Raw genomic sequence first — 13,179 nt, 5'->3', positions numbered from 1 at the left:
ATATATATATATATATTAGGGCTGCGGAAATTAACAATTAATTTCTCGATTAATCGTTAAACTTTTTGATCGATTAAAATAATTTTGATCAAAAATGAAAACACTCGCCTCTCCGCCGGCCTCCCCCCTTCCCCAAGTGGCTCCGTCGGCTAACAAAGGGAAGGGGGAGGAATCCGGTGACGTCGATGTCCGTGACGGCTAACGAAGGGAAGGGGGAGGAGTCTGGTGACGTTGATGTCCGTGACGTCACCGAACTCCTCCCCCCTTCCTTTCGTTAGCCGACGAAGCCACTTGGGCCGGTGAGTACTTGTTCTGCACGAGCGCCAGCAAAGGCACTCATGCCTATACACATACTGCACAGCCATGAAGTAATAAAATGAACTAGGATCACACTAATCCAGCACGTTATTATTCTGAGTTGCCCCACTCAAGCGGCGGCCATATTGAGATTAATAACGTGCTGGATTAGTGTGATCCCAGTTCATTTTATTACTTAATTGCTGTGCTGTATGTGTATAGGCCAATGTAGTTGGATCTGTATGTGCGTTATAATTAATCGAAATTAATCGATTAAAAATAAATTTAGATTAACCGAACAAGAAAATTTTAATCATTACCAGCCCTAATAAGACTGGACTAGAGAAAAACTCAAAAGTTAGGAGGCAGCTGTAATTTTTAAGGAGCATACGTGGATGCCTGTGCATCCCTTTTAATGTATGATTTGTTTTATATATAGTTATTTTAGGAATGCACCGATATCTGCCACCCAGCTTCATGAGTGGTTAGGAAGCCAGGCTGCCTCGCAGTATCACTAGGCAGCATGAAGCCGGCTTCCTAGCTAATCAGGAAGCTGGGAGGTGGGTCATGACGTGCTGCCCAGGTTCCTGATTGGTCAGGAAGCCAGGCTGCCTCGCAGTGTCACGAGGTAGCATGAAGCCGACTTCCTAGCTAATCAGGAAGCCGTGAGGTGGTTCATTACCCACCTCCCGGCTTTCTGATTGGTTGCATGCAAGCGAGAACATTTCCACATATTTTTAGAAGGCTTACCCAAGAGGAACCTTAGTGGTTTATTGTTCCTCATAATATTCAAGAGTTTGATGTTCAGGGATTTTCATGATCTGCTTATTTCCTAATGTTGCTGAAAAACATAGCAGGAACATGTCCTCATTCTGCCATATGTAAACCTTGGCCTATCAGATATCCTTTAAGAAGATCAATTATGTATAGTAGCCAATGGCAGTCACCAAAAAACAGTTATTAGTGTGACTTCAATCACCTGCTGAAATGTGATATATGGTTCCTGAGGGTTATTGAATATTGCCATGTTATTAAATAGCAGATTGGCAATTGGCAACAGTTAGCATCATTCAGTGAACTGATTATACTGTCTAATTTTATCCAAGATAAACTGCTGCTATGGTAAACTTAGAATGTCTACACACTGCACCTTAGAGGAAACCTTTACTGAGAGAATATAATGGCTGTCTTTGCTGACCTCTACTGCTGAGAATGTCAGTTGCATTGCTATCATATTGAACCAATGGCTTCAATACTTTCTGAGGAACTAACTTATAAAAGGTATGCAGACCAGGAGCTCTGACTCTTTAAATCTACATGCTTGTTCTGACTTAGGCCCCATTCACAGTAGGGTGCGATTAGGTGCTGTTATATTCATTTTAATGGTTTTCTAATCACATATAAATGATCATTAATTAAGTTAGGGACCCCCAACCCAACTACCAACTTGTGTCTATATAGCATAATTGCAGCTACTCGCGGACATACCCAACCCCAAACAAATTTTAGTATCTTGTGTTGCTCTATCCAGAGTATATGACCAGCTACTGCCACAGGCAGAGGGCGAAAGCAATACAGCAACTTTGACAGATAAAACATCTTCACAGCATGGATCCTGCCAACCCAAGAGATGGCAATCAACCGCCATTAATCCAATAACCGAGAAAGTTTGCAAAAAAGGGTGGATAATTTCCCCCCTATACAAGGAAGAATCATCCGCTACCAAGTGTATCCCCAAATACAGCAACCTAGAGGGCCACGAAAAGCGTGGATCTTGAGGATCCAAAAAAAGCATCAGGATCCTCCAAAAAAAACATTCAAGGCCTTAGATTTCTCCTGATTAACATGTAGGCCCGAAGAAACAAATTAGGCAAAGATATGTAAGGGTTAGAAAGGAGCAACAAGATGTCGTCTGCAAACAGCATTATTTTGGGGGGGTGCCAGCAATCTCCACACCACGTATATCGGGGTGAGAATGAATGACAATTGCCAGAGGCTCTAACGCCAAAACCAAAAGTATGGGAGAGAGCAGGCACCCCAGCCTAGTTCCCCGAAGAATCATCTAATGATTTCCAGTGGATCCATTCACACCTTGCATTTACATGCTAAACTGACTGCTAGATGCAGTCAGTTTAGCTGCGTTTAGGAAAAATGTAAGTCAGGTGCTTCCAGGAAACATTTTTAGCTTCTAAGTGTGTGTAAAAGCAAGACGTGTCTATTTGCTGAAATCTCATTGGCTACCTCAATGGACTGTTTCAAGCATATGCATGTAAACGTACATGTTCAGCATCTAGAAGCATAAAAAAAGCATCTAGCCTAATAGTTTTTGCAGACAGATCTTTGCATAAAAACGCATGTGGGCAGTGTGAATGGGCCTTAGTGACTCCAAAAAACTTTTTAAATCTGAGAAAGCCACTCAACAAGAATTCTTTGGAGAAGATTAGCAAAGACAGCTCCCACATTTCTCTCAGTACAGGTTTTCTGTAACTGCAGTTGTGTTCTGTTCAGGGGCATCCCCAGACGTGGTGTCACCCGGAGCGGCCGCCGGGTCATCAGGCACGCTTACCAGTCGGCACAGAAAGGAGGGGACATTCACTCGGCGGGATAAGGTATGCCGCCAGGTCCCCTCCTCTCTCACGCATCTCTTGTGCAACTTATCAGAGGGGGTGACACCAAAATGACTGTCAATCATTTTGGTGTCACCCCGTCCGATGATATCACCTGGTGCGGGCCCGCACCCCCCTTGTGATGCTACTGGTTCTGTTTATATAAGTTTCATCAGTCCTCTGGGTGAGAGCTTACAAACTCCTACCAATCATTTTGCATTGTGCAACCTAATTTTAAAGCAGTGTTTACAGGAAACTGCCATTGAAGAGGATCAGGAGTGTAAATGTTTTCTTTATAAACGAAGAAGGACCTACATAATTAGAATACAGCTATCCTGGTGTGTGCATCACTACACTGTCTGCAGAGACTCCAGTAGGCAGAGTTGAAAATGACTAGCCTACAAAGTCCCAGGCACAGGATAAATGGTTACTACAAATGACACTGCTCCCAATTTTAGGGATTGCTTACAATAATTGGGTTGTTTCTTGCTTTTTAGGGGGCAACAATAAGCTTCTTTGGCAGTTATAGACACTCATTATCAAAAAAAGGAGATAAATTCTCTCTGCAAGTGTGCCTATCCTTCAATCTTCCAAATAGACGAAAGAACGGATACTGAAGCTGTCAGACAGAAATTACAGCCGGCTGCTGGCACTAGTGGTAGTGACATTGTAGGGAACACTATACATAAATCACTGAGATAAACCACTCAGGTTGATGCCCCAGCCGTAAACTAGGGATTAACCACTGTATAGCTATCCAGGGAATAAATATATATCATTTTAAAGGTAGCAGTGCTGTATGGTTATACTGTGTAAATCACTTTGGGTAACTTTTGTTTATTATATATAATTCATGTTTGAAAATGGTTACAGTTTTTTTTATGGAAGGGTTTTTGACCCAATGGACCTATCGGTAACTTTACAAATCTGCATGAATAATTTCCACACATGGTACAAAATACAGTTTTTCCAACTAAACAATATATCTGATGCTACATCCATATTAGGGCCCTACATAGGAGCAGTTCATGCCTAGAGTAATGTGCGTGTCAAGAAAAATGCAAAAGGTGCATCAAAATGCAGGTTAAAAAAAATCCACCTATATAGTGAGGCAGACTACTTGAAAGAAGCTTGCTGGTTGTAAAAGAAAAATTGCAGTAATAAAAACGGGGAAATTACTTTATATGTCATGAAACATGGTGGGTTAATCTGGTGATTTAAATCTCTTGGGGATATTCTTGATATAATTTTTTGGCGATAAATCACATACAAACGTATATGGTTTGCTGAAAGTAATTAACTTATTTTGAATAACAGTGTAGATTAGGAATATGTCATTTGGCCAATTTAACCACATCATCGTGTATATCAGGAGATGAATCATTTGGCAGTAGAAGCTTAAGGCTGGATTCACATAACTGTGCTTGGGGTTTAATGCATGTCAATGTGCTGTATATGTGCATTGTGGTGCGCTGTCAATTATATTGAATGCACATATACAACATCAACAAATGTACCTGCCATGGAGCATAAAAATGTGAATGCACTGTGGGGGGAATTTATCAGAACTGCAGACAAAATCTGGAGCAGTTGCCCATAACAACCAATCAGCATCTTTCTTTTATTTTTAAAGCTAAACTGAAGAGAGCAGCTGATTGTTTGTTATACGCAACTACTCCAGATTCTGTTTGCCCAGTTTTGATAAATTCCCCTCTGTGTGTCTTTGTGCACGTTGTTGACAAAAAGAAGTGCAGATGCATTTTTATGTGTTTAGGCTCATTAAGGGCTCAGTCAAAGTGGGCTGCCGTAATTCAATACATGAACACGTGAAAAAATACGCTTTAAGTACACAGAAAAGTGTGAATAGAGCCTTAAGGTATCCTGGTAATATATGTGTTGTATAAAACAAAGTCTGCAGTTGTGTGTGGTGTTGTAGTCGGATTTCAATGTTATTTGTCTTGTGATAACAGTGATTGTATAATCAATTAATGATTCTTGGTATTATGGAAAAATGCTAAATGGAAAAGTTCATCCAGAGTAAAATCCTGTCCCTGACAAGGACATCATTACAAATGAAAAAAAGACTGCAGCGTCCGCAACCACAGACACCGCAGTCAGTGTTTGTTTTTACTCGGCACAACATGAAGCTAATGGTCTCTGCTTGTGCATATTCACCTATCAGCTCAATACACTCTTTCTGCCAAGTGACACATTGGAAACATGTACTGAGCATCCCCTGTTGATGCTAGCATGTATGGGGCTTTACTGACCCAACAGTGTGTGAACAGATGGATACCTTAGTATTCCTCTTGTGCCAATACAGAAACCAGGGAAAAAAAGACTATTATGTAGCTAGGTCATATATATATAGATATATATCTATATATCTATATATCTCTAGATATACAGATATAGAGATATATATCTATATCTCTATATAGATATAGATATACACTGAGTCCAATACACCTTATTTTTCCAAAATATATATATAGGTATTAGGAATCGTCTATACATCAGTGCCTGTAGAAGGCTCAGTCAGAGGCACAGGCAGCTCTCAATAAAACATACACCAATATTTTTGTTTGCTATAATTTCCGTTGTAAATCTCTTGGAGGTGAAGAAATGAATTGCCTGTCATTGAGGCTTACATGGCAGTATTTTCAAGTTAACGGCTTTCTGCACTGTGCCGGGGACGTATGAAGAATAGTAATAAAAAATACACTAAGATATATCTTGTTTTGAAGCGGACTGAACTTATCTGAAGATCTGTAATATACAGATAAATTGGCCTTTGTACTGCATTTCAGATGCTTTTCTTCCACTGTGTTTTATCAAGTTTGAGAATTGTGGTTCTTTTGCAGCTGCTACCTTTTATACATGAGTCAACTCTGCCTTCTAGTGGGTGCAAAGGGTATATTTTATGATAGGAGACACAATAAAGAAGTTAGCATGTACAGCAAAGCTACTGCTATTCCTGTCCACATATCTGAATTAACAAAATCTGAGAACAAGTTATTAACGCAACACTTCGCTCACTCACTTCAATCATATCAGGTAACTTTACACTGCTAGCACACTGAGCATATCTAAAATGTTTGATGACGTTTAATGGAAACCTTGCGGTAGCACAAGAGACAGCCAGACAACTAGTATTCTGGGAAAGGGGTTAGCAATGGCAACCCCTTATATCCAAAGACATTTCCTTATCGTTACACTATTAATGCTACATTGCAACATGTGCTTGAGACACCACACTGTGCACCCCCAACACCCCCCAGCACCATGCACCCATGACATGTAATACTAGTCCCATGACTGGCTCAGCAGGCTTAGGGAGATCTTTAGCTCAGCACCCTTTATTCTCCCCAGGCGCTATTTGACAGGAAGTTCTGCCCTTTTCCTCCAGTTCACTTGCCTCTGCTCTTTTTTTGATATCTTTCTGCAGTACCAGGTGCTGGACCTCAGTCCAATCCAATCTTGGCACCCGTTGACACTGCAGAGTTACAGAAGGAGAGGAGATTCCTCCACTGCCCTGTAGCCACAGAGAGACTGAAGGTCCTAAGCAGTGGCATAGTTTTGACCCCTTAACTTGACCCAGAGTATCAAAGGGCAAAATGAAAAATCAGAGGGAAATGAATGCACCATATATGCCTGCTTATTTCTTTCTGTACAGGTTTCCTACATGCTCACTTATTTTTTATACAAAAGGGTGTATGATCCTGTATGCAACTAACAGGTCTACCAAAAGGATTTTAAAAAATGACCCTGCATTCAATAATCCAAAATCTCTTTATTATATTAAAGCCTGTTGTTGCAGTTTAGTGGGACTGGTGTTGGGGAATGACAAAGAGAACATTTAGCCACAATTTAAACCACCTAATAGCACATTGAGTTGGGTAGTAATGCTTGTCTTTGGATCTTGACCAGTATTCCTGCTATCCATTGTTATGATTGTTGTTTTTTTTAAATCTTATTTTAGAGTCTCCAGTCTGACAAAGAAGCTTTACACGAAGGTAGAGGGAAGCCATCTAAATATCACAGAACACCAGATGGATACTTTCAAATAGGTGAGCAGCCGACTAGTTCCTCTGTAATATTAATGCAATGTGTGAGTGTAACAACCCAATTTGATGCATTGTGTGTAGTTCTCTTAACCCCTCACTCATTATAGTAAAACTAATATTGTGATTTTGAAACCTATTGAGAGCCAAATTTCGTTATTCTCGATTGAGGGACAGAGAAATGTTATGAATAGTTAAACGTTCGGGTTATACTGCTACCTACAGGAGGTTGGGTCACTAGAAAACAAAAAATGTTAAGCCAGCCTGCATAGAACCTCGCCTGCAACCATCATGCTAGTGTCCGGTAATGCTTAGTCAAAGCACCATCCCGCTGCTGCTTTTGTTTGCAAAGCACTTTGTGGATAATGCGATCTCTATCTAGTCTTGTTCCATTGCCTGCCTGACTTGCCACCTCACCTTTGACCCTGAAGACAGTCAGTCTGCAATGGGTGACCTCAGCCCATACTCCTCTACTGCTTCTAGGGACCATTTCTTAGTATTCCCAGAAGAAACAGACATCTGTAACCTCCCACGCCAATGAGAGGAGCAGGGATGTTGCTGGTGAAGTCTTCAATAGAATTTTTTTTTAAAGTTAATTAACCAGCATCCATCATTATTTGCAATAAATTGCACCTCATCGACAGTGCCTATAAAAAGTATTCACCCCTTGGACGTTTTTTGTTTTATAGTCTTTGAACATTGACTCACAGTGGATTCAATTTAATCTTTTTTATTACACCGATGAACAAAAATAGATGTCAATGTGATCTCTTCAAAGTGATTTAGGCACTGTATAACAGCTATCCGATTATTGTTCCAAACAGAGGCAAAGCTTTATTCAGCTTTACTAATTGAAAAGTGAACAAATTGTTACTTAACTTCATATAACAAAAATGATATATGCCAGCATTGATATTAGCTGCAAATGAAACCACATAAATCATGTTGCAACATTTCTCTCTATATTTAAATGTATTATGTGAATCCATTTATCTGACTTTCCCTCTGGTAGATTATTTAGTGATGTGTTAATCATGCTGGGTAATGAAGTAATGTTCAAATATAAATTAAGATATTCTTTAAAGATCTGTTTGTTAGTTTTATGAAAGGAAATAAAGAATGATGCTGTTCTAAAAAAAAACTTCTAGATTAGAAAGTTCTGTTTATTTGTTGTGTTCATATGAAACAAAATGTGTCAGGTTTCATGATTATGTAAATGAAGCTGTAACAACTTATAACATTAATTACACATCAGGGACCAGATTGTTATTATTTGTAGGCTTGGGGTTAACCCTTCTTGCATCTGGTTAGCTCTAACCAATATAACCTACTCTGTCTAGCTGCTTAATTTCTATCACTCTTGGACATCACATTGGTTGGTTGCTGTTCCCTGTAAGCAAATTAAAGGAGAACTATGAGATGAGTGATTTCCACTCACCTCATAGTTCTAGCCGACCTGTGACAATGAGACTGTCACAGGTCGGCTCAGTAGATCGGGAGGTGAGCGAACACATACCGGGTTCGCTCACCTCTCGATCCTGTCACGGCTCTCTGCCGTGACAGGGGGAGGGGCTGGATTCCCCTCTCCGATCTGCCAGCGCTGACTGGCGGAACGGACGGGGGAGGGGGCAGGTACGGGTACAGCTGGCTCTGCCTCTAGATAGGCAGAGCCAGATGTCACTCACGCAGCTGGGCGGATCTCGACGTCGAGGTCGGGATCCGCTCCGGCTGAGCTGTAGCTCGCGGTATTCTGAGCTTAGGGTAACGGGAGGACGCTAGTTTGTGTCCTCCCGTTACCCTAAGGAGAACTATCGGGAAAAGACCTGACCCCCATAGTTCTCCTTTAAGGCTGTCAACTTTCTATGTAAGAATTGTAGCCGCTGCCCCAGCTTTCTTTTAGAAAAAATGTTTTTTACCTTTAGATTTGTAGATCATGTCTGACTCAAACCCACCCTCCAGCACCACAAACAGGTTATGAGATAGGCAAAGGTGTGTGTGGGAGAGAAAATGCCTATTTAGGGTAAGTGATAGCATGAAAATGTGAATACTAAAGGAATTTACACCTACATTTTTTAACTATTTTGCAGGCTTATTTGGGTTGGAAAACATCTTTACTTAAAATAGGAACCTCTTCAATCTCAACTAACAATACTTTCATATACATTTTCTGTTAAGATCTGCTTATGTTAATTGTGTGTTACTTCTTCATTAGGATCATTTAACAAGGGCATAGCAGAAGGAGAAGTGGATCCTTCTTTTGGGCCACTTGAAGCACTGCGCCTTTCTATTCAGACGGATTCTCCTGTATGGGTTATTTTGAGTGAGGTATGTAGTATTTGAAGCTATCACACTCGAGCTCAGACATTTCCAATGCCACTGTTGGTTAGGCTTAATCAGAATAGTTTGGTTTCTTCCATTCATTTGCTATCCAATTCACTGTCAATGAGTCATGTGGATCAGGAAGTGAACAGCAATAGCAGGCATAACCTGATCGCAGACTTGACTTGTCAGAGGCATAGGAGTACAGCTGTGGGGCGAAAAGGTGGAAAGTGAGTGGCAAGGTTTATATCCACAAAATAAGAGGGACATCAATTTTGCCTTTGGAAATCAATCTTGTCTTCTCAAACTATATAGATGAACTAACTACTGATTTGATTTTTTTATTTTGCCGACAACTAAAAATGGAGACTTCCCTTTTCATAATGTATCAGAGGTGTTATGATTTACTGTAAAGAGGTTAAGTGCCTTAAAAAATAGCATGATTTTCTAAACCAGACCAGAGTTAAGTCCTTTAAATGAACAGTTTAGGTTTTTGATGCAACAGTTGTTGAAAAACCCAGATTTTAGGAGTAACTTTCTGGTTTCGGACAATTAATGATTAAGCTGCCGTGCTAATTAATCAATTTCTGTTGGATGCTTTAGATTTTTATATCCACCCATTATGGGATGTATCTTATGAATTATGCAAATATCTTTTTGTTTTATAAACTCGTGTAACTATTGTAAAATCGCAAAATGTACACGTGACATCATGTCCAATATGTATTGATGATTAAACTTAATTGACTAGTACACAGTTTCTGTTCCTGGGTCTGAGAAGGTCTGAATAGTTCTGCCAGGACAATATCTATAAGAATTTTGGATGGGGTGGGGGTATGTAAGGAGAACCCTGGAGATTAGAAAAAAAAAGTAGTCATTAGAGAATGAGATCAGATGGAACTGCTCTTTAGAATCTGGAATAGTGCAGACCAATGCTGGAAAATCACCTGGAAATGTTGCTTCATCATAGAGACTGTGGGAATCACTGGTGCATTAGGAAGACATGTAGAAAATTGAGGGGACCTTTTTTTTTTGTTCTCTGCACAGTGGCCCTCTGTGGTCTAAATGTAACATTATAAATGTAAGTTTGTACATTAAAAAGGCCTCCTGCAGCTTTGGGAAATTTAAAAGGAACCTGTCAGGATAGAAATATGGAAGCTGCCATTGTTTAATTGCTGTAAAAAATGCAGTCTCCGAGTCTATGATCCTTATTCTTGCTTCACTATTTATAGAAGTACTAACCTAGCTGGTAGTTTTGATTTCACTAGAAGCTTTAACGCTTTCGCTGAGACATTTCTACATTTTTGCCCACATTAAAATGCACATTTTAGGTAAGAAAATTGTTTATATATTTCCTGAAAGAAGAGATCACGGAGAATAAAATCACAGATTCTGCTTGATTAGCTTTTTCACCTCAGAAGTGACACAATTTTCATTGCCTCCAGGTTCATTCACCGGAGGGGAGATTAGAACTGAACTCCCTTCACTCTCCTCACTGACACATGCCATGGCTGCCCTGGGCCAGCAGGAGATACATGGCGGGGAGAGGGGGGGCAGTGCAGAAGTGATCCGGCGGCAATGAATTGGGTGGAATTACTTCTGTCTGAAAGCGAGCAGTCGGCTGAGGGAGTGTAAAAAAAATCCCAGCTGTTCACAGCGCCCTGCTGGCCTGGGCATATTACTTACATCTACTATAGCAGTGAAAGGGTAATTCTCCTCTGGCTTATATTTGGAAGCGACTTAAAGCTTGATAAAAGACTTGTATGTTTTTGCATATATCTTCTGCTAGCAAGCAGTAGATATATGCAACAACATAAAAAAAGTTTAAAAAGGGTTAAAACTTACCTGTGTCTCCGCCGCATGCTCCCGTCCGAAGATCTGAAGATTCTCCCCGGCGGCCGCAAAGGATCATGGGGCGGGTGCATGCGCAGTACAGTTCTTAGGCTGGTAGACGAGGAGAGATGCAAGGTAATTTAATGCAGAAGCCTGCACCCGCACAGACTTCGTGGGACAGGAAGAGAGAGGAGTGAGCGGTGGATCAGAGACCGGCACCAGCGCTGGAGAGACCCCTCAAAACTACTGGAAAGAAGAAGATGATCGGATCAAGAGGCATCACTTAAAGTAAGTCCTTACAGTAGTATGGGGGTGGAATTTGCCTTTAATGTCACTTTAAACAGAAATGTATAACTACTGGTGTATCTACCTTTGTGAGTTTAAAACTCATCTCCAGAACCACAGGATTACGCTATTACCCTTTAGTGAGCATCATGTAGCTTGCTTGGTCAAAATAATATTTTTATTGGCATGGTGGTCATGCATTATTTGGGCTTGATGCACTTCAAATCTATGTTGAAGATGTCCATGCAGTTTTTTTTGCACATAGATTTGCTTTATAGCTGTTGCATAATTCATCATTAATTCTCACAACAATAAAAGTTATAGGACTGACATCTTCAATAAGAGAAGATGTCAGTCCACAAGTGTAGTCCATTAGCATCTCCAGATTACATATTTTTGCTTCTATCTAATCCACCACCAACAATGAAAAGACTTAAAAACGTAGCAGATATTTATAGACCTCAGGTTACTAAGGGCCTTTAAACATGTAACCCGCTGTTGGTGCCCTGCTGCACTGGATGCTCCCAGCTCCCTCTGAGCTGTGTGTTCCTCTCCATGTCTCCTCTCCTCCCTGCTGTGTGTCTCTGATCAGACTGGACCTTCTTCCTCTTATTGATGCTTTTATGCTTGTACTATTCCTTTTGATGAAAATAGACTTCCTCTGAAGTAAAGACTTGAATTTTCTTTCATACGCTCTGGTCAGAGCAAAGGAAGCTAGAGAACACAAGCCAAGAAGTGACAAAGTGTGAATCTATTGTAATTTATTAAAGCCAAATTTAATACATAATAAAAGTTTGCAAAGTATTTCTTTGAGGAATATGTTATAAAATGCATGGGTGCAACTGTCTGAGACATTTTGCAGACTTTATGTATGGTTTCATATTGGTGATATTTTACATTTATAGACTAAGGGGCATATTTATAAAGCCGTGAATATGACAATTACCAAACATTTACTGCAGGTGAACCAATCACTGTAATTTAAGGCAATGAATGATTGTACCAGGAAGATGCACCTGCAATAAATTATTTGGTGAATGTCACATTTATTTGTGTATACTCTAATTGTGTGCACCGGTTTAGTTTGTGACACTGTGAATAGTCATAGCAGTACAGACCTCCAAAAGTGAGAGATGTTGAAATAACACTTTGAACCAAGTGGGGTTTTTTTGCAGATGTTAGTATTGGTCTTGTGCTCATTTTTATTGTTTCATTTAGTTTGACCTTTTAAGGTAGTTTTCTGAAGAGAAAAAAAAAACTTTTTATTGCTTTTCTGGTCATTTGTATAACATTTTATATAAGCTCAAAATGTTTGTTGTATTTTTAAAATATTTTTGTATGTTTTTTAAATGTAACTATTGTTCTTCCAGGCTGAGATATTGGCTGGGTTTTTTTCTTTTTTAGCTACAGGGAGATCTGGGAAATGACTGCCCAACTTCCAGGCTTACAGTGGCTTGCAAAAGTATGTTGTGTTTTGTGGCTTGCTTTTTTGCTATTTTGTTGCAATACCACCTGGAATTAAAATGGATTTTTGGGGGGTTTGTATCATTTGATTTACACAACATGTCTACCACTTTGAAGATGCAAAATATTTTTTATTGCGATACAAACAAGAAATAAGACAAATAAAAACAAACAGAAAACTTTGGCGTGCATAACTATTCACGCCCCAAACTCAATATTTTGTAGAGCAGGGGTCCTCAAACTACGGCCCGCGGGCCACATCCGGCCCGCTCCTGGCGGTGGGTTGTGGGCGATGAGATGCGGGTGAAGGG

The 13,179-nt window shown here is 40.1% G+C and overlaps 1 protein-coding gene across 1 annotated transcript in view; it reads left to right on the top strand.

Moving 5' to 3' along the window:
- The window catches only part of MGAT4B (mannosyl (alpha-1,3-)-glycoprotein beta-1,4-N-acetylglucosaminyltransferase, isozyme B), a 354,359-nt gene that overhangs the window by 337,089 nt on the left and 4,091 nt on the right, over positions 1 to 13,179 (top strand). The window contains exons 13-14 of the mRNA XM_018554441.1: positions 6,886 to 6,973; positions 9,180 to 9,292. Coding sequence (XP_018409943.1) covers positions 6,886 to 6,973; positions 9,180 to 9,292 — 201 coding nt within the window. The remainder of the gene's footprint in view (positions 1 to 6,885; positions 6,974 to 9,179; positions 9,293 to 13,179) is intronic.

This window comes from Nanorana parkeri, unplaced genomic scaffold, assembly GCF_000935625.1.
Source record: "Nanorana parkeri isolate BGI_ZX_2015 unplaced genomic scaffold, ASM93562v1 scaffold158, whole genome shotgun sequence".
Classification (NCBI taxonomy): domain Eukaryota; kingdom Metazoa; phylum Chordata; class Amphibia; order Anura; family Dicroglossidae; genus Nanorana; species Nanorana parkeri.
Note: the sequence above shows the minus strand (reverse complement) of the source record. Positions and strands in the feature narration are given on the sequence as shown.